The following is a 21,614-nucleotide window of genomic DNA, read 5'->3' as shown; positions in this document are numbered from 1 at the left end:
GATGGGAATGGTGGTGATTCGCATAAGCAGTCTGTCAAGAAGTGGTTGAAGGAGTGTGGTAATCAGATTCATTTCGGACCGAATGTGTATCTTATTACCACTCCTCAATGTAAGCAGAATTAGAGTTTTTGCTTGTTTGACACGTTTACTCATTATATCTCTGTTCACATTAGATTGAGCGCATGTTTCAATGAAAATATAACATAGTGTCTCGAACCTTGTTTTTCACACCTCTATGTGTATAGTTGGTATGGCCTTTTTTATTATAACCTCAATAGTTAACAAATACATGAGCCTTCAATTTTAAAGCTTAGCTTCATCGGTTAAAGTCAACTTGTAGAACCTGGCGCAATTCTCTCTAAAGATCTTGCGCAAATCTGCTTTTGATGTAACACCCATATCCTCCAATGAAAGGACATAGCTAGCTAGCAACTCGCCATATCTAGCAGAGGCCCAGTCCACGAGGAAGTTGGATCCAAAGAAGCATCGCTCAACACCAAACAGCTTCACAGTCGTTTTGATCATATCGCCATATACCGAGTCAGCAATTTCACGTGCCGTGGGACCAGCAGTATTCCATGGTTTCTTATACAAGAATTCGCGGAATCCTAGTGGTACCATCAACCCAGACAGTTTGCAGTACACGTTTGGGCATTTAGATAGTTCTCTCATGTCTTCCACCCATTTATTGTATACTTTCTTGTCATTGGCAACATCGATTGGTGTGCCAAAGTGGTTGAGCGCTATATCAAAGGCAGCGATTTAGACCGTAAGAAAAATTGGGCAGAGAAAAATATCGTGCTGCTACTAATGGCATACCCATACGAATATTCGGGAACTTTTTAGCTAATTTGATTGCCTGATGTAACTGATGACCGTAGCAATACCTTTTACAATAGTGAACAAATTAAAACAAATTAAGCTCAAAAATGATTGTCTGAATGTCGACATTTGCCCACTTACAAATCAAACTCGGCACCGAATTCCTCCAAGACAGCAAAGTTTTTTAGGAATGTAGGGTCATCTACTAAATTGTCTCTAGGATTGAATGTAAAGTCGTTCATGCCAGCTCGCGGATGAGCTAGGATGTATCGAATTCCTCTGAAGGCTAAGAGAGTTGCATCAGTGCGACCTTGCTCCACATATGTGATTTAGACCCAAACATACCCGAATACTGGAAATGAGCCTTCAGTTGCGCCCGTACAGTTTCAGGCGTATTGTTGAGCAAATCGACCATTCCAACAATCCCAGTCGCAACCTGTCCTTTACTAGGAGCATTTACTTCTTCCTGAAGCCATTTGGTCTCTCCCACTTCGCCAAGTGGTCCTTGCTCCCAACCAGCTTGTAGATGAACTGATCCAGCTAATCTGACGCCCTGCGAATAAACAAGTTGAGCAACGTCGTTTGGGTTAGTTCCACGGATATATGCGACATACAGCTTCTTCGACCATCGACAACAAATCGGAGGGAAGGAACGTGTTCATAATAGCTTGTGGGGTACCAAAGAAAATGAGATCGTGGCGAAGGTTTTCGGCCAACACTTCGAATGGGACGGCTATGTTCAAGAGTACGTCCATTGTCCGCTTAGCGACCATATAGGGAGAGTAAGGTATAAAGTCCCAACGTACGTGGTTGATAACCAGGAGGGGCAGGAGGTAGTGGCTTGACCAAGGCCTCGAAACCGAACTTTTCAAATGGGAAGTGCAGGTGGACATTTGATGGGCGTGGCAAGGTTTTCAAGTCCCTAGCAATTGTTGATTGTAACCAGATAAATCCACCAAAATGTACAAAAGATGTGAAAGGTTTACCATCTAAATGTTCATGGGTTTAGTTAATGTCGGTGCTTTCAAGGTCAACGCAGAAGACTTTATCAAGAGTTACAAGTGATGATGACCATCTACGATACCAAAATCAAGCTTCTTGTTGGCTCTAGCAGCCTCTGCACTCAACGGAAATCTAGGAAAACTCGTGTTTTTCTGTTCAAGGGAATCAAAGAGATCAGCAACTTGGAAACATGGTCAGCAGACAAATAGAATTTCATTATAGAAGATAGCTCACTTGCGACATTGCTCCCTTGCCTCACTGTCGCTGTTGGGTTTCGTGTTGCGTCAACCTCACGTTTTCGTTTGTTGCACCAAAAGATAGACGAGACGTGAGGGGGGTTTACAACTGAATTGTGAGTCCTTTGCTGTGATTTCGCGAGTGCTCAACCTCAACCTCAATATTACTTCTCTGGTATACGAGAACGTTTGACTGGGACTCTTCATTTCATGACCAATGTAAGCGTACAATATCCCACCCTATAACTGGATACTTCCTGCTAGAAACTCTTGCTCCAAGATTAAAGGCTTAAATCGTCAATTCCAGTGCTCTCGAACGAAATGGCCATCTGGTTGGTTGATCTTGCCTAACACGCCTTTGCTCGATTAACGTTCTGTCGCAACACATAATTGACTTGACTGTCAGGCAAACGTGAACAGGTAGATGTACACTTCGCTATAGAATCTAGCACATCCATGTCTTCAACCATCAGACCGTTCAATACAGATTATTCGGCCGGACAGTTATAGTGTCAGACTTTGCCGAGCCTCCCAAAGAAATACGCAATTTGAAAATCGCTTCATACAAAACAGGCTTCCAGAAAACCCAAATACACATGGTTGGTAGCAAAGTACTGCATCCTGACATGGCTGAAGCACATACTGTTACCATACCAGCATCGGACAGCGACCGTAAAGATGTTAAGCCTGTTTCAACCGCATTACCAATAGCTATTGCATCCATGAAAATAGCGGACGAAAAGGAACCTCCATCGTTTCCATTGCCACCTGTACCTTCATCTGCATCGGAATTGGGTACACAATTAGTGTTTCATATCCTCATTGGGTTGGCGTTTGGATTCTTTTTGCAAAAGGGACGAGTTTACGAACCTAGACTTATTCAAGATCAGATGCTGGTAAGCAACTTTGTTCGGATGTGATCATTATCTCGACTGAAATGTCGCTGTAAACATTTTTACATGGGTGGTGCCCTCAGATCGTCAGTTTTCTATCGAGACTTGGACCTGTTGCAACGTTTCGTGTTTTCCAAGCCCCAGAAAGCATATCGGCAGTTCCTAATCAACATTTCAATTCACTCTAGTTTCGAGACTTTACAATGCTGCAAATGTTTTTAGCGGCTGCTGCCACATCGGCCACAGTAATTGCGTTGGGATCACTGTTTCCAGTGCATTATATTAAGACAAGATTCGTAACAGTTCGCCGTGAATACCAAATCAGAGAATATGATCGTGGCATCTTTGCTAGTGCAGTCGGGTGAGTTTGCTGAGCCATATGAAAGTGTATCAGACCCTAATATGTAAGGTTGAGGCTAAGGTATTGACGTTTCAAATAGTGCTGGTTTACTTGGCGCGGGCATGAGTATTGCGGGAGCTTGCCCTGGAACCATCTATGCTCGTACGTGTTTGCAAACTATCTCTAGTGTCATTCTCGTTTACTTATCATTCTCTCCAAATCTAGAATTGGGCAGTGGAACACCAGGCTCGTGGTTTGTCCTCATTGGTTCTTTCGCTGGCGTAATCCTCTATGCCCTGGTATTTGAAAAGACTCTGAAACGATTGACCTTCAACCGTATAAAGTTCGAGAAAGGTCCCAACGTTGATGACTTGGTGCGTCCTTTGTGTTTTAGATAGTTTTGAGAAAAACCAACACTGACAAATCTGCATTGTTGAAATCTAGTTTCCAAAATATTCATACACAGTTTTGGCTTTGGTGGCAGCCGTCATGTTCTACGCAGCTTCTCTCATCTTCTTCAAATTCGCACCAAACTCGACACCGCTTCAAGTCTCATCAACAGGAAACCCATTCACAGAAACGTATTGGAGCGCACCAGTATCTGGAATCATGATTGGACTACTCCAAGTACCGTCTATACTGTTTTTGGGAGCCCCGTTAGGAAACTCGTCAGCACTAGTCGCTGTACTAAGCCCGATTTATATTGCTCTTCGACGAATCGTACCGATGCTTCCGGATAATAATGAGATGAGCTCGTGGCCAACCGTTGTGGCGATCCTAAAGATTGTCTATGTCGCCTCGAGTATTTTAGGAGGTTTCGCATCGGCGGCCTTGTCAGGAATGTTTGGAATTGCTCCAGGATTGACTAGTGCCGCTGGACCTGCTAGTCCACATGTACTTAATGGATTGCCTGGAGTGGTACAGGCGCTTATTGGAGGGTTGTTCTTATTGTTTGGAGCCAGGTAAATAGTTTTCAGATGGTGCATTTGGAACGTTATACTTTCATGACTGATTGACCTATCATGACTGATTGACCTTTATCACATAGATACGGTGGCGGCTGCACATCTGGCCATGGAATCAGTGGGTTCGCATTGCTTGGCACGAATTCGATAGTCGCCGTACCTGCTATGTTTACTGGTGGCATCATAACGGCATGGGTCATGGTGGGAATTGGTGCTTCTTGATGGTCTGTTACTCTCTCTGAATCTTCATTATACCCGATGAACTCCTAAACATCTGCTTGCACCAATCTGTGACTGGGTAGATTCATAGTTGTAAAATATCTTTTCTTCTGCCTCACAGTTACAAATATATGAGACTACAGCTTTTCTAGTACTTTTTCAAAGTTTAGCTTCATCGCTCAACTTGAGTTTATAGAATTTAGCACAATTCTCCCTAAAGATCTTGCGCAAATCGGCCTTTGAAGTGATACCGATATCCTCCAGTGCGAGGACGAAACTAGCTAGAAGTTCGCCGTATCTGGCACAAGCCCAATCTACAAGGAAATTGGATCCAAAGAAGCATCGATCAACACCAAAGAGCTTTACAGTGGTTTTTATCATATCGCCAAAGATACTGTCAGCGATATCTCGGGCAGTTGGGCCTGCAGTTCTCCATGGCTTTTGGTACAAGAACTTTTCAAGTCCTAGTGGTTTCATTAATCCAGAGAGTTTGCAGTAAACGTTGGGGCATTTAGATAGTTCGGTCATATCATTGAGCCACTTCTGGTATACTTTCTTGTCATTACCAATGTTGATTGGTGTGCCAAAGTGGTTGAGAGCTACAAAAAGTTAAAATTTTGAGACTTGTGACGAATGCGGTATCAAAAGCTCTGTTCGTACCGATACGAATATTTGGGAACTTCTTAGCTAGAACGACACCCTGATGCAACTGATGACCATAGCACCACCTGTAAAGAGTCAGGTAAGAGCCCAAATTGATTACTTGCATGTGAAGTGAAACTTACAAATCAAACTCGGCACCGAATTCCTCCAATACGGCATAGTTTGCCAAAAACTTTGGATTTTCTACCAAGTTGTCTTGTGGATTGAAGGTCAAGTCGTTCATGCCAGGCCTGGTGTGAGATAATGTGTATCGGATTCCTCTGAAAGCTATGTACAACAAGAGTCTCACGTCAAACGCGTTAATTGATACACGAGCACCAAACATACCAGAGTACTGGAAATGAGCCTTTAGTTGAGCTCGTACAGTTTCGGGGGTATTGTTGAGCAGATCCACTGTTCCTACAATTCCGGTCGCAACCTGTCCTTTGGTAGGTGCGTTGACTTCTTCTTGGAGCCATTTGGTCTCCCCTAGTTCTCCCATTGGTCCGTGTTCCCAACCAGCTTGTAGATGGACGGATCCAGCTAATTTGACACCCTAGTGTTCAGAGAATAGCTCCAGTCAGAGAACTTCGTGGTGTTTGCAAACTGGACCAAGTGGAACATACAGCTTCTTCGACCATGTCGAGCAAATCAGAAGGGAGGAATGTGTTCATTGTAGCTTGCTGAGTACCGAAGAAAGAGAGCATGTGGCGAAGATTTTCAGCCAACAGCTCGAATGGGACGGCTATGGAATTTTTGTGAGATTAACGAGGTAAAGCGACGCAAACGATGCTACTAGGCACCCTTCGAGCATAACAAAGCTCCAACTTAAATATTAAAACGTACGTGGTTCATAACCAGCAGGTGCTGGTGGCAAAGGCTTCACCAACGGCTCGAATCCAAACTTTTCAAAAGGAAAGTGCAGATACACTGCTGATGGACGTGGTAAGGTATTCAAATCCCTAATTCAATCCGTTATTGTTACAACACGATTCCGCCAACACCCATGAGGAAGCAAGCCTAAGGTTTTACCATCTAAATGTTCATGGATTTAATATATGTTGTGGCTTTAGACGTCAAACATGTCGTGGGGTTTGAAGTCAGACAGGACGAAACACATCGCCACTTACAGATGATGATGACCGTCTACAATACCAAAGTCAAGTTTCTTGTTTGCTCGAGCTGCCTCGGCACTTAATGGGAATCGTTGGAATTTTGTGTTTTTCTATAACCCAAATAAGGGTGTCAGCGACGAGGAAAGTGGGCCCAAGGAAGCAAGCGGAATAAAGGGTAGAGAGCGACTTACTTGGGACATTGCTCTCTTGTTTCTGTTTGGTCTCTGAGTTTGGTGTTGCGTCGCCTCACGTTTTCAAGTGTCGCACGAACGAGACTTGATGAACCTATGTGTCGTTTTACCGCGTTGAACGCCTCTACCCAGATCAGGGTATGAAGACTCGCTCTGGGACCTCAGCCAGCACAGAATTTTGCAATAAGTTGGAACGATCTTTTATTTGCAAAGTAAGAAGTAGAAGAGGCTCACAAAGATCCACAGCAAGAGGAACTACCACCGAGCAGCAATAACTGAAAGTAAAAGCATGTCAGACCCTTCAAATCAACTTCAACCACTCTAGACGCCTTTCAGACCTCGTTCTTAACAAAACTGAAGTCGGTTTGAGATTTGAACAGATATTTTCGCCAGATCACCGGCACTGTCTACCACGCGAGCAATAGAATCAGCACCAGTGCTATTGGCATGGCCTCCACCTGCGACAAAGCCCAATTGCTCAAAGTTGCTTGCACTGTGCCCATAGGCGATATGAGCGGGCAAAGTGGCATTGACCAGACCAAGCAGGGCGTCATTGTGGCAACTACCCACTACGAATGTTGTCACGTTATAGGCCCAGACGAATTGATTCTAATTGAAAAGTCTTAAGTGAGTTGTGGTCTTGAAGAAAACACTGTTGCAGCTTACAATCAAACTTACGAAGAGTGAGATAGAGTTATAGCATTGTGAGGCAAAAGCAGGATCACCGAGCCTGATTTGTTGCGTAGAGTTATCCAGTTGCTGACCGACGGCAACCAAATTTGCGACCGCTATAGTGAGCGAGTTCGACTGGCGGTTTGGTGTGCAGGGGTAAAGTCAGTAAACAACGTACTACCGCTTCTTAGCCATTCATTCATGAAGCAAGTACTTACAGCTGCAGCGTTGGCACCATTGAAGACAGAAAAAGAGGCCAGAGTAACGTAAAGGAGATTCTTGATTGAATGCATAGTTTTAACAAAAGTTGTACGAATTGCTAAAGAAGGAGTAGAAAGACGAGTTAGATCACTTTGGGTACATGAATATGTGTCAAGAGACTGTACACACCTGGATGTAGTTGCGGTACTTGGAGGGCTTGTTGTTGACTTGCTTTGGTCGTTGGGTGTGTACAGTTAAAAGAGACACATAGCAGACGATTTGTGGACCAAAATTGCGGTTGCACACCGATGAATTGCGTCTACACCGCGTGATGGTGTGTGGAAAGTTCTGCCATGAAATGAGCAACCACCCTCCTCTTAAGCTTGGTGCTTGGAAAATCAGAAAATTGTAGATAGCCTTCGATGCTGAATTCCCAGCAATACGGCACGGTGAAAACATTGCTGATGGGGGCGTCCGGTGAGTCTCTCGCCCACTCTGTGGCAAGAAGCTGGAACGTTGATGCACATTCCACTACAGGTTTGATTGCCTGCTTTATGTATGAAGCGTTAGTTCGAGAAGGAGCACAGAAAATAGAACAAATGAGAATAACTGCTGAGAGGTCAAAAGATGGCTCTTGTTGATGCTCTGCAACCTTGAACATTGAATGTTGCGTCCAACAGAAAGAGTTGAAAAAATTACCCAAACTGAATCAAAACCTGGTTGACATGTTTGGTGCGTCCAAGATCCAAGATGCAATTGATCAATTCTAATCTATTCGATTTTCTTGTCAATTTCCTTAACCGAAAGCATCATTCGAATAATGCGGTTTTCATCCTGAACGAACCCCATTTACCATAACGAATGATCAACGACCGAGGCGGAAATCAGAAGCAGAGAAGTGAGGATAATAGGAATCAAATAAGTAAGTATACTGTCATACAACTAGTATCGTTCGTCTTGTCTAACCGTGAGCTAATCTTTCCAAACATCCTGTCGTCATATAAGATTTCAGGTTGATGATGGATTCTAATAATGGCACGCCAGTCGACAAATCCGGGTATGATGCATATTTAATTATTGGATGTTCCTGATCCGCTGTTTGCTGACAATTCTTGGTTTCTAGTTTGACATCAATAACAACACCACGAGCTGAACAATACCATGTAGAACAAGCCGACGAAGACGGTAAAATCGAATTTACTCTCTTGTATTCCGTCTCGCATGGTCAGTTACCCGTGGTACTTTCGAAATAGAGCCTTGGCCACCGTTCGAATTTGGGATATAGCTGCTCCTTCTCGTTAAACATCAATCTCAGCGTTCTGGCAAGGTCTTGCAAGGACATGAACTCTGAAGCATTTGTACCATACACACGGTCATGTACGTTTCAAGTTGCTGCATGCTGAAAGTCGAGTCCACTCCTTATACGACTGCGCTGGTCGAATAGGGCACAAGATCCCAACAAGATGACCAGTATGAGTCGACAAACACAACGCAAAGCCAATATATTTTGCTGATGCTGGAAAATCGTTAACAGTCAAAGCAACATTTCAGCAAACCGTATTCATCAACTCACAAGCGTGACCTAGTAATCCTTTTGAGCGCTTGGCGCCGAATCTTCCGGGACCAATACTACATTTCCCGTAGTGGCTCTTCAACCAATTCTTTGTATAAGCAGATGAATGAGCATGCATGTCAACGGAGCTCTGAGGTCGCCACCGACGTAGTCACAGCCTGCGGTCTCGCTACCTATATTGAGGCAAATATCGAGGTCAGCCCTGTCCTACAACCTATGATACCCTGCCTTCCAAGTACCGTTACCAAACTTGCCATCCATGCAGATACGTTCGAGTTGCCAGAATTCGCAGAGGTTATGGCCAAGTCCCTAAAATAACAGATACAGTAATATACGCCTCTGAGATTACTCGAAATGAACCTATCGCTGATTGTATCCGATTACAGCAACTCCAGAGTCTATCATTCGGAGGGCTTGGGGCCCACCTGCAGATTCCGGTACATCAATAATGATGGCTCTGGATATGGGTAGTATAGAGAGTATGAAGGAGTTGCAGCCGAGATACCTCGATATAACCCAGGCATCCAGTGCCGCTTTGTCTCTGGAAGGTGTTCTGCTGAATCCTTATTATCTCTGGATTTGAAAACACCAAGTGAAAGCTGAAATCTCTATTATTGACAGGCGTCAAGAACGCAGACCCAACCGATATATGTAATGTTGGAGATCGAGAGCGAATCATCATGATCTCCTCCAAGGACCTATATTCGAACTCGAATTTCTCGTTTAGATTCTGTAAATATGTCAGTTGCAGATGCTAGCCGTGGCCAATTTATACGATTCTTGAGAGCACGAGGCAATCAACTTAAAGAGCTACGTCTGTCTCATTACACCGACGACGAGTTTGATATCGGCCTCATTATCGAAAACTGTCAAAATCTCCTCATGTTGACTTGGATAACTTCGACATTCCCAACAATATCATTATTTCCCTTATATCTGAGTTGATAAGTTCGCCCCTCAAGCTGGCGGTTAACTCGTCGAGTGCTTTAAGGGCGTTCCTAATTATGAGCAGTCGAAGGTATGTGTGACTGAAATTGATAGGAGATTGTCGCTCTATGATATTTCTTGTGACTGGGATGAGTTCGCGAGTATTCACAATGTAGACAACATTATATAAAAAGCCGTTTCACAGCACTAAATCAATCGCTTTAAATTATAAACCGTTTGTATGATGCGAGATGTCTAAACTCGGTACTCCAGACTCGGCATTGCGTCGTCGAGGAAGAAAGTTGATTGAGAGGTCAGAATTTAGCGAATAGTGCCACTTGACGTGTTTGACGCGGCAGCATGGTGATTAATCACTTTGAAATGGATGATCTAGCCGATGGTTTGTTTCTTCGAATGTGAGTGATCATATCATCAGATTGCAAGAAACATGCACTGGGGTTTACCAAATTCCAAGAGCAAACAACCCGCACAAACTTATTCATACAAACGTAATTTAAGGAGGTTTATATTACAAGTATGAGTACAATGCACCACGATAACCCCCTTTCACCGACCGTCAGCTCAAGTGTAAGGTTCTTCATATTACCAGATTCAAGGAAAGAGACATGAGTGGAATTCGTAAACTCGACAGCAATCACGTCCCTTTTCCATCACTAGCTTTTTTCAGAAGTACCTGTACGGTTGTCATCATCGTCGGGTTTATGGAATTATCATGGTGAGAGGATTCAATATTCTACGGTCTGGTGCGAGACGTTGTTTTCTTTGATCGTCTCACCCATTGCCTTTTAGCTTCTTTATGTATTCGTTTGTATTCAGAAGTCAGTTCTTTTCGTTTGGATTCCCATTCTTGGACTAGCTCTTCTCTAAGATCAGTTAGAACGCAAAGTGAGTAAAGTGTTTTGACATTGACATTGGACCAAGGCTGAGGGTGCTCACTGAGTTTTGGTTCTGGCAAACACAAGTGTCGGATCGAATCTATACACGTACGAATGTTAGAACGAGACCTTCGATATGAAGTGATCCGGCATATCTCAACAATTAGTTTTGCACCTTGGTCGAGTCTGCTGTCGTTTCGATCCCAAAAAGAACATTTTCGACACAGTGAGCTCAGTGGCTGCGACTGTGACATCGTCCGGCTTGTCAGCAGTAATAAACTAGGTCAAATAAGGTTGTTTTGAGACGAAACGTCCACAACTTCACAACGACCCGTGCGAAAAATACCCTTCTCTTCTTTCCAAGCCTGACGGGAATGTCATCGTCCGAGTATATAGGAGAGCTTCCTGAGCTCTCTGTATCGCTATCATCATCGTCTTTAGCACTCTTCTGCTTGGTATCTTCCTCGTCTTCGTCATCAGAAGACTCTTGATCACTTTTTTCAGATCCGCTGTCCAAAGCTTTGCCAAATGAAAAAGATGCAGCTGCAAGGGTGTATTTAGTGTTAGTATCGTGTAAACGGATCAACAATTTGTGCTTCTTACGTTCAGTATCGTATACAAGCGACCGTAAATTCGTCTTTACAGAAAAGTCCTGTCCAACAGTGTTTAGCTTTGTCAAATCTGAGTAAAGATATAGACGATCAGTTAACGTTTATAGCTTTGAATGCATTATATAGACTAAATACCAGTCTCCATCGTTGTAAGAATCCCTCTCTAAAGCTGCAAGCCTTGCTTTCCGCTTTTTTTTTGCACAGCAAATAATCACATACACTAACATTATGAGCACGATGGAGGTCGTATCAGTCACGCCGAGGCGTCTACATATCAAAGGCCTGACGCCCGACATAACAGAGGAGGAATTGCGTGGTCGGTTTGCAGCGTTTGGTCAAGTGAATTCTGTTGAAATTTGCAAGTCGGCACTAGATCGTAAGTTTTCGCATACAAAGTTGTATGTGCTGCTTGTGTATTAACACCAATTTACATTTCAGCGCCAGAAAGCCGTGGATTTGGATATGTCGAGCTAGTATCGGACATGAAAAGGTTCTCCAAATGTGCGTCAACATCTGTGTTTTTTGATACTCTTGGATGCCTTCAACTAGAATTTGGAAATGCATTTGCGGTAAACTTATACTCTACTAATTACTAGGTCTCTTGGCGTATAATGGAACCAAGTGGAAGGGACAGACGATGCAAATCGAGCTCGCGAAACCAAACTACATGGCTAGACTTCGCCACGACAGCCGACAAGACGCGAGTCAACAAAAACAGAAGACCATCAACAAGAAGAACAAGGAGGTTGCCATGTTGTCTAAACCGTCGAAACTTTATGTAGGTTGCATCGTCAGACCGTGGCTAGCTATCGCTTACGTTCTCTTCTTCTTTCACAGGTAACCAAACGCAAATCGCAAAAGCTCTATGGAAATGCATTCAACGTGCCTATATCGAGATTGACATGGTCTATGGAGGACCCAATGGGTACTCCTCATGTAGAACCAGCTGCTTCATCAAAAGTCGAAGCTCCTGTCGAGCCAGCCGCTAAAATCTCACCGCCGCCAGCATCAATTGTCAAAAAGGTGGACGATTCTAAATGGGATGAGCTAATGGCGATAGCTGCAGGGTTGTAATCGTTTTCTCGCATGTTGCTGTACGCACGTTCCAGTACTTGTTCTATAATCTGTAGATACTTGTAAATCTGTAGATCTTTCACGTTCGTATATATCTCGCCTCTGTTACCTGGTCGTGACATTGTGCAGCAGCTTCTTTCCCATTGGTCCAAACTCCAGATTTCGGCACATGCCAAAAAGCGAGACACGTCACTCATGAGGTTTTATCCACTAAGGAGCATAGAGAAAGCATAGATAAGAGGCTTCATAAACATGGGATCCAAGACACCCTTCTTTTATACAGAGAGTGAATCAGAAAGTGAAGAGGATGCAACTGCAACACGAGCTACCAAGCGGGACTTGCTGAAGGAGGCTCTGCTGCCAATAGCTTCGACACAGCAGCTATCGGATAGCACCATAGATACCATCCTCCGTCTCATCACCGAACAGACACCTGCTTCTGTAGCGCAGACATCTGAAGTGCCAACTCCAAACAGCATAACAACGCCAGCAATCGTCGATGAAGAGAAAGAAACAGGGGAATTAGCATACATCACACGTCAGTTCCTCGATACAGATGCCGAATCTCAGTCAACAACTCCCAACCGAATCCGGAATGTCTCACACCGACCTCATCATAAACGATCATATTCAAATCCCGAACTATACATGCTATCCTCACTAAGTAATACTCCAATGCCACACGGGCAGCTCCCCTCATTGTACTCCGCGCAATCATCTATATCGTCTATCCGCACCTCAACACGTAATCTATTGACTCCTCAGCAATTTGCCTACAAGACGAAACTAGCCGGGAAGACACATGTAGAAGACCGCTTTTCTCGCTCTCGCTCCGAGAATGTATCGAATTCATCCATGTTTGGAGGATCTACTACGAGTCAGCAGGTACCTACCTGTAGAATATGTCTAGGAGATGATCGTCCACAGAATCTGTTTAGGCCGTGTAGGTGTGATGGTAGTCAAAGACTGGTACATTTAGATTGCTTGAATAGGTGGAGGCGTATGTCTCCTACGCCATTATCTCGCTTCCAATGCGATATATGTAAATCATACTACAAGTTTAAGGGTGGCACTGGTGAAAAGCTCTTTGGTGAAAAAGTCACGCTCAGTAAGTTGAATGGCAAAACAGGCTTGGCCACAGCTTCGCAATGAACATCAAGACGTCTAATGCTTCCTCCCCATCATGCGCATTAGCTACAACTAGAATCGTCTGCTGGCTCCTGTTGTTAGCCTACTACACTCTTTGCTTTTACGCAGTCGTCAACATAACAGCCCTCTTCTCGTCATTCATCCCATTCCCGGCCGTACCACCAACAGTAATAATACCACCTGGAGTCATAACACGCCGTCTACGAGAACACTTGATCCCATGTCTCTTCTTCCTGCGAGGATATAAACCAGTCTCGGATTCTCTCTTCACTATGGTCATCATACTCTATAATGCTCTGTCCTGGTTTGCTCAAAAGTCACATCCTGCTGCTCTGGCGGTGGATATACTGTGGTTTGGGCTGGTTATAGTAGGGACGATTGTAACTGCCATTGCTACGCATGCTCGAGTTGCTACCATGGCTCCTCGTCTGTTGGGACTGCTGGTGGATGTCAATGATGAGGCCCGTGAAGTGATTGCCGGTTAATGAGACTCAAGAGACTATGGGAACTGCCTCGATTTTTAAGTTATATGTCAACCAATTCTCTTGTTATATAGTCAATGTTTTGCACGTACATAAATGACATTATCCAGATCTTCTACTTTCTACAGTGAGTACTGAGTGTGACATACCATCAACCATGTGTTAGTGAGTGTGCTTTGAGCAACAAAATTGGGGATGCTTTTGCTCAACGTTTCATTAGCACATGATCACAAGCAAGCGCACCGGAGACAGTATTGAACTTCTTCAAGAACTCGTGAATGAGTTTTGTTGGTGCCCTTTTGGAAGTTCGGTCAAATTTTGACGTGAACTGTCAAATGTCTGATTAGACCTCACACAACTTTTCACTCCACAAAACCTCACACAACACAACAAGCCAGAGACGCATTCGTTCTCTAGTGACGGCCTGACTCTGTCCCATCCATCCAGCCCCTCACAATGAACTCTCAAAAAATGACAAAAAAATCACCTGTCAAATTATTGATTACCGTGATCTCCATTGCATGTGGAGTTAATGCAGCCGTCACAAACTTCTACAAGCCTCCTCCATCAGGAGACTCTGTATTCGATCTTGAAGTGATGCCAAAGCCTTGGATTCTAGAAGATCCACCATGTATTCCTATGATTGAGGGACACGACATTTGTGCTGGGGACTATGTTAACTTTTTCGCTGAGAGGGATGGTGAAAAATTGTATGGGGAAGTTCAAAAGTGTTTTGATAATGACTGTATGTTTGCGTTGTGATAGTGTGATGATGTTCAAGGAGATCAAAGACGTCAAACATGTCAAACTTACTTTTGGACGTCGATGTAGACAACGATTGCTACAATCAAGTTCGTGCTGTGCGAGATCCTGCGAAGATTGAGGACTCAATGATGTTTCAGGTACTTTGAGTCAATTCCCAGTTATTTTGATATGGCTTTTTGGTGCCAAACGGATTGACCTGACATTTATCAATATAGATCTTTCCTATTGGAATGAATGACTTACCGCCGGTACCCCAATCTCCCGTGTTCTGGTATAGTGGAAACTCGTACTTTGTCTTGTTGCGAGACAAGACTGGAAAGTGGTTGCAAACTGGTCCTCAAGTGAGTTTCAAAGGCAAAATATGACAGCATGGTTTGCTTATATGATAATGTATTGCAATCTTTTACATTCAGACCGTCTCTCCATTCAAGAAAGCCAAAGATCAGTACTTCAACTACATGGGGTGAGTGTAACGATACCTGTCAATTGCAATCTCCTATTCTTTCGTTTTTTTTCTTCGGAGAGTAAGACAAAGTAGGACCTGACTGTTATAAGGTTGACATTTCTTAATTTGAAATCTAGAGCCTACAAGTACCAGTCAGCAGCTTTCCCAACTGCTGAAAAGTTCATATTAGTCAAGCCAGACTTGATGCTAGATGCCTTCTACTTGCTTCGTACTGATGGCAGTCTCTTCTGGCAATTTGGAGATGACACGGTTGGAGAGCTTTTCCTGTTTGATAGACCATGTGAGTTCGCGTCTGCTGATGGGTGTAACTACGTCAGAAAGAACCATTAAACGATCAGGACTGTTGGGTTTTTTTGTCTAGACATGCCAACCAGTGACAAGATCAATATGGCCCTCTTGCATTTCACTTCTTTATCAGTCCCAAAACCAAATTACGAGGAAAGCTTCACTGATTACTACCTCGAGTAAGTTTCGTTTCTCATTCGCAACACAACACAACACAACACGACACTACAATACACAACAACACTGTCAAATACAAGAATATATGACTTTATTTGAAATAGTGTCACATCCGGACGACGTGAACTCAAAACACCTGAAGTCGTCATGTCTGCATATGCTGAAAATCAGTCTGCAGAGGTAATTCTTGTTATTTATCCTGTTTCTTGTCATTAGCTTCACTAATGAAGTCGTTTTCTCTTTAGAAACAAACTGTCTCACTAACTTGGTCAAGAACCATTACTGATTCTGCTACGTGGTACGAGTTTGCAGCACCATTTGGCGACTTGAATCGAGCAGTGGATAAGGATAATGATCTCGCTTAATAGGACAACTGCTCGGGACAAGCTAGTTGGAGGTGGTCTTGAGTTCAAGATGGGAGTTCCTGGTTTACAGTCAGCCACTGCAGGTCAGCAAACCGAAAAACGCCACTTGGATAATTTCTCCCATAACAGTCTCGCGTACTATTCTTTCTTTGTCCCCTAGGCATTGGCGCCAAACATGAAAGAAAATGGACGTATGGTAATGGAAATGGACATACAAATGCTACAGCCATGACTGTTGCCAACCAAGTCGCTGTACCTCCATTCTCGGCCGTCAGTGCTTGGGTCACTGCTCAACAAGGAATCCTAGATGGCGTAAGCTTCAAAATTTCTTACAATCGCCGCTTCTCAGGAGACTTTGCAGCTAAGTTCGAAATGAATGGTACTTGGTCAGTCATTCAGTACTTTGATGTCAAGTGAGTTTGTGTGTAGTCGACATTTTTCGAGCCTTTCTTTGGTGCAAACGGTCTTGGTAATGTTAGGGTCTGCTGGGGACAAGCACCAATGATTGAAGGCGGTGATCATTCAGTCAAGGCTGGAAGCATTACTGCCGTCACATGCGCCAAGCCTGAAATGGTCGAAACGATTAAAGAATAAAGTTTCTTTGTATGTCCCAATAGCATAAATACAAGACGAATCACGCTGACGGAGTCGCGTGCCTTTTCATATCAAAACTGTGAAAGGTGGTTTTTTGTTTGTAGCGCAACACCACAACAGACTACTATCGACTACCCTTGGCGACTCTGTAGCCAGATCTAGATATGTTATGGAAAGTGTTTGTAAGTATCACTATCTGTTAATGTACTGTGCTTTCCCGGTTCTGTGCTTTCGCGGCATTTTGGACGATTGAAAGTTTTTTCGAGTATTTCACCAATTCTTACAACGCACAAGGCTTTGACGTTCCTTTAAAAGAGATTTAAAGAGACTGATGGTATGATTGTGATCTTCTTCTCTATGTTTGTTACAATTGATTGTTTGCATCCCAACTAACATCATGAACACACGTCCACCACTATCCAAATAGAACCAAAGTCGAGAAATGGGGTTTTCATTGTCATTTCAGCTATAATGGATAACAAAATTTGAGAATACAAAGTCAGATTCACCACAAAACCGGCCGACAAGTTTGCTTTGTTTGCGAGCCTGGTGGGATACCTACGTTGTCACGTCGGCTACAAGTGGATTAGAAGTGTTTAGAATGATGAATGCCTGGTGGGGTCATCATTGCTTATGGTGAGCTTCTTCATGGTGCTGTTTTCAAGTTATGTGGAAGGACGACTAATGGCATTTCATCACGATCATAGTTCCAGTTGATATAGAAGCTAAAACAAGTGAAAATGAAGCATATGCTGCAAGTTGACCTGTAGTCTGTTAGAGGCGTTTCGATTTTCTAAAATCAGAGGGTGAAAGGGACAGACACAACAACTCTTCGCCCGAAAACCCAACAAGTATCATCAACACTACTAGACTCGTCACTACTAGACTCGTCACCTGCAAGACCTTTTAAGGCAAGATGTCGAGCTTATTCAGTGTGCTGATTGCCATAGGAGGCGGAATGGGTAAGTTTCTTTTGCATTACGATCTTCGGAGAGGGTCTGTTTCTTTTGGCACGAGTTGGAAGAGGAGTCTGATGAAGGAGAGCACACATTATCGATAATCCTCAATCGACCGTCGTATTCCTTGAATGGTATGGAGTCTCTTCTATAGCTCGGTCGTCACTGCCACTGTCACATCAAAACATCAAAAAGAAGCGCTAAACATGTTTCAACGCTGATGCATACTTGCTATCATGTATTGCTATCATGTAAAACTCATCATATCACTCATTTAATTGCTTACATCTACTAGGTGGCTTCCTTTTCGGATATGAAATCGGAATTATCGTATGGCCTCCTGTTTCGCTGTTTCAAACAACATTGTCAATTGTCCCAACTCAATGTGGTATAGGACCAAATCCTCGTCATGGACAGCTTTAAGGCCTACTTCAACACTCCCAGCGACCTATCGGTCATCAACGGCAACATTACAGCCTTGTTTCTGGTTGGTTGTGTTGCTGGAGCTCTCGCCGTCGCTTTCGTCGGGGATGTCCTAGGACGCAAACGTGCTATCTTTGCTGGTGGTTGTGTCTTCTCTGTAAGTTATACATACGTAATGGAAACTCTTAACGATGCCATAAACGACAGTGCTAAACTCGCAACATTGTATAGGTTGGTGCTGTTATTCAAACCGCTGCTCAAAGTCTCGGAATGCTATACGGTGGTAGAGTAATCAGTGGTAAGTAGTTAGAGGTGCAACTGCATGACTCACTGAAAGTCTTAGATTTGAAGATTCTCACTAAGTTTCGTAAATCTAGGTATCTCAGTCGGTGTACTCTCGACGGTCGTACCAGTGTATATCGCCGAATCATCATCTGCAAAACTCCGAGGAACTTTGACTTCAGTTTTCGTAAGCCTCATCAACGTCTTAACATGTGTAAACGAATGGCGAGGTTGAAAAACTAAATCTGTCTCTTTCGACACGACCTAGCAACTCCTGATCACCTTCGGTATTCTGGTCGCATCTTGTGTCAACACTGGAATCATCAAGGGTCTCGATGGACAAGAAGCTGAATGGAGGACCGCTTTCGGGTTGCAATTGGTTCCTGGTGCTCTTCTCTTATTGTCGATCTTGTTCTTGCCCGAAAGTCCTCGTTTCCTCGCCATGAAGGGAAAGATGGCCGAATGTCTAAGCGTCTTGGCCCGTATACTTGGACAAGTATGTTTTCGTGGTTCTTCACGTTGGGTGACTCAACCATTATTGTCGACTCCTAAGCAATTCGCTTCCTTTGATGGGAGTTTTTTCCTTCACCTTAATCCTGACTTGAAGATCCACTTTTCGTGATAGGTTGTAAACGCTCCAGAAGTACAAGCTGAATTCCGAGAAATCGAAATCATCGTGGAACGTGATCGAGTGCTGGGAGAAGCTAAATGGAGTGAAATCTTCCAACGAAGTATTCGTCCCAGAATATTCCTAGTCCTTGTCTTGCAAACGCTTCAGCAATGGACTGGAATCAACGTCATCCTTTGTGAGGGTTCTTCTGGACAGACTTTCACCAATGTGTCTTGACTTCTTTTTTGGCACCTTCCATTTTAGACTATGCTGGGACTCTCTTCCAAGACATGGGTTTCAGTCATGCCGAGTCTTCAACATCCTTTGTTATTGCCAACGCCGGGATCAACTTTTTGGCTACGTAAGCTTGTCCCCCTGCATTTCAGAGAACCACTCAACGACAATGCTTATAAAGTATCCTCTTACAGCTTCCCTGCGTTGTATCTTGTTGAACGAGTTGGACGAAAGACTCTATTGATTGTGGGAGGTGCTGGTATCGCCTTCTCACATACTATGGTCACCATATGTCTTAAAATCAGTCAGAACGGAAATCCTTCTGTAGCTTGGGGTGCAATCATATTCGTTTACTTGTTTATCTTCTTCTTTGCCATCACTTGGGTAAGTTGCGAGACTTTTAGCGCTTGCTTTGTCGCCCATGCAATAAATAAACCTTTTCAGACCTTTTTTGCCTCAGCTCTTCAACCCCATTGCTTGTAGGGCCCTGTAGCGTGGGTTTATCAATCCGAGATATTGCCTTTACGAGTGCGATCCAAAGTACGTACTTTGATTCTTTTAGGTTTGAATGTATACTGTTGTTTACAGATTTTGCAACTTTAGGGAACTGGTCTTGGCACCGTAGCAAACTGGGTGTCTAATGCCATTATTGCGAAGATCTCACCAATCATCGCAACAAGTCTTGGAGCCTACCAGTATCTTATATATGCTGGCATGGGTGTAATGATGACAGTGTTTGCCATCTTCTTCATCCCTGAAACGAAAGGGGTTGAACTGGAAGATATGGCTGCTGTGTTTGGCCATCCTGAAGAAACTTCAGTTGCAGTGATTGATAGAAAGGAGGAGGCTGTATAAAGTAGATGGTCATGTCACGTCGCACTATAGAGCAGTCGTTTTCAAGTGATAGATTTATTGGACAAGTCCCAAGCAATACACTTGAAACAGGCCCACAGATCATTTCTTCCTCCGACTCGTGAGAACCAAAGAAGCAATAATCACACAAGACAATGCGTTGCTTCACATACAAGGCTTTTATTATACAGAGAGCGAGTATATTTACAGGAGCAAGTTGTATTCTAACGACAATGCTTTGGGTGTTCTTTGGTTGTTTGTTTGCTCTGATGGTCTTGACATGCGATTGGGTTGCTGATATAATATAAATCCTTGTTTCATCCAAGACCAAGAGCCTCCTCCATTTTAAATACCTAACCTTGGACGACTACCAAGCTCTCTAAGGCCTGGTAGATGCTGGTTCTCAAACCATTAGAATCTTTTCGTTCAAGCAAGGACTACTGATAGAGTTTCGACGTTTTATTACGCATCTTGTCAAAATCACATCGTTTATTTTCGTCATACAACTGTATTTGCTGCTGCTTTCCCATTTCACCAACAAACAACAGAACCCCTATTCTCAACGTCGAGAGCAATAGGAATGTAAATGCCATACTTGTCACGTACTTATGATGACTAGTATAGCATCGAATATTACCATAAGTAGTGATTCGTGGGACCCGTTGCGTCCAAGTCTACTCCATCCGCTTAATGCCGCAACATTTGACAGGCGTCAAGTGTTGAATGTGTTTCTAACCGTGTCGACTACGAAGAGAGCAACGATACGTGACAGTATACGTGCATCACCTACAATTTTAGGTGGTGGTCTCAAGCATACTGCTACTGGCGCAGATTATCGGTCAGGCCATTTTAGTGTATTTCGACGTGCGTGTTGGAGGTGAATTTCAAGTGATGCAGACACGGTGAATCTCTACCTTTTCCATGAAATGTGCGTGATGTTTTAGCTTTGCACTGTGCAGCTGACGGACTGGTCTTGGATGGCTGGTCTATTGACATTCCGGTTTTTGGTTCTTATGCAGCTTATTACGAACCACATACCAGACTAGTGACACGAGAAGCTTGCTTTGATACTTTTGCTGCATTTGACTGCAACATAGCTTGCTACTGCTGGTATGACACTTCCTGAATGATCATTGCAAACTGGATGCAACCCAACCAAGCCAAGCTTGTGCAAAGTACTCTTACCGCAACAAGTGAGATGCTTCTTAGGCCAAAGATCTCCTGTAATTGTGTTTATGATGGTTTTCATGGTAACATCAGCTAATTGTCACGACGTCACGACATGCGCCGAGTCATATCTCGTCTGGTATACTCCTTTGCTCTCCGCTACCTGGTTTAGAGTTTTGTTGCCCGTGGTTTGAATTGGAAGACAGTTTGGAAATAATGAAGCATGCCAATGAGGCAAGTTTTCTCTATATTTTATTTTGCGAGCACTGTTCAGAGATGGAAACTATCAATTCTGACCAGTCAATCTTTGACAACGCTTTCGTAGGGGAAAAATGCGGCGGCAGAGTCGTGATGAAGTCTGGTATCAGGTTTGCTCCCCTTTCACCCTCCCTCATTCTTCGAAACTCGGATATTTACTCTTAGTGGCA

At 43.6% G+C, this 21,614-nt stretch overlaps 5 protein-coding genes across 5 annotated transcripts; 3 read left to right on the top strand and 2 right to left on the bottom strand.

The window, feature by feature from the left end:
* Nucleotides 1-303: 303 nt before the first annotated feature.
* SmJEL517_g00340 (uncharacterized protein) lies at nt 304-2,067 on the bottom strand (the record flags this gene model as incomplete). Its single annotated transcript, XM_031166270.1, has 8 exons — nt 304-743; nt 820-887; nt 964-1,108; nt 1,168-1,375; nt 1,437-1,555; nt 1,629-1,811; nt 1,907-1,976; nt 2,059-2,067. 8 exons carry the CDS (start codon nt 2,065-2,067, stop codon nt 304-306), a joined length of 1,242 nt encoding a protein of 413 aa, XP_031028067.1.
* A 2,569-nt stretch (nt 2,068-4,636) lies between these two features.
* On the bottom strand, nt 4,637-6,434 carry SmJEL517_g00339 (uncharacterized protein; the record flags this gene model as incomplete). Its single annotated transcript, XM_031166269.1, has 8 exons — nt 4,637-5,076; nt 5,138-5,205; nt 5,263-5,407; nt 5,468-5,675; nt 5,746-5,864; nt 5,966-6,081; nt 6,250-6,344; nt 6,426-6,434. The coding sequence occupies 8 exons, from the start codon at nt 6,432-6,434 to the stop codon at nt 4,637-4,639; spliced, it is 1,200 nt and encodes a 399-aa protein (XP_031027817.1).
* Nucleotides 6,435-12,631: 6,197 nt separating this feature from the next.
* SmJEL517_g00338 (uncharacterized protein) lies at nt 12,632-14,013 on the top strand (the record flags this gene model as incomplete). The annotated part of the gene is made up of 2 exons (XM_031166268.1): nt 12,632-13,487; nt 13,637-14,013. The coding sequence occupies 2 exons, from the start codon at nt 12,632-12,634 to the stop codon at nt 14,011-14,013; spliced, it is 1,233 nt and encodes a 410-aa protein (XP_031027818.1).
* A 468-nt stretch (nt 14,014-14,481) lies between these two features.
* On the top strand, nt 14,482-16,662 carry SmJEL517_g00337 (uncharacterized protein; the record flags this gene model as incomplete). Its single annotated transcript, XM_031166267.1, has 11 exons — nt 14,482-14,755; nt 14,842-14,912; nt 14,991-15,116; nt 15,189-15,238; nt 15,358-15,521; nt 15,603-15,705; nt 15,808-15,883; nt 15,949-16,001; nt 16,072-16,151; nt 16,229-16,481; nt 16,548-16,662. The coding sequence occupies 11 exons, from the start codon at nt 14,482-14,484 to the stop codon at nt 16,660-16,662; spliced, it is 1,365 nt and encodes a 454-aa protein (XP_031027815.1).
* Nucleotides 16,663-17,578: 916 nt separating this feature from the next.
* SmJEL517_g00336 (uncharacterized protein) lies at nt 17,579-20,022 on the top strand (the record flags this gene model as incomplete). The annotated part of the gene is made up of 11 exons (XM_031166266.1): nt 17,579-17,624; nt 17,914-17,948; nt 18,013-18,198; nt 18,273-18,339; nt 18,419-18,510; nt 18,592-18,819; nt 18,949-19,129; nt 19,198-19,294; nt 19,362-19,551; nt 19,651-19,707; nt 19,771-20,022. 11 exons carry the CDS (start codon nt 17,579-17,581, stop codon nt 20,020-20,022), a joined length of 1,431 nt encoding a protein of 476 aa, XP_031027816.1.
* Between the last annotated feature and the right edge of the window lie 1,592 nt (nt 20,023-21,614).

This window comes from Synchytrium microbalum (genome assembly GCF_006535985.1).
Source record: "Synchytrium microbalum strain JEL517 chromosome Unknown SmJEL517_scf0001, whole genome shotgun sequence".
Lineage (NCBI taxonomy): Eukaryota > Fungi > Chytridiomycota > Chytridiomycetes > Synchytriales > Synchytriaceae > Synchytrium > Synchytrium microbalum.
This window is presented reverse-complemented; position numbering and strand designations above follow the sequence as displayed.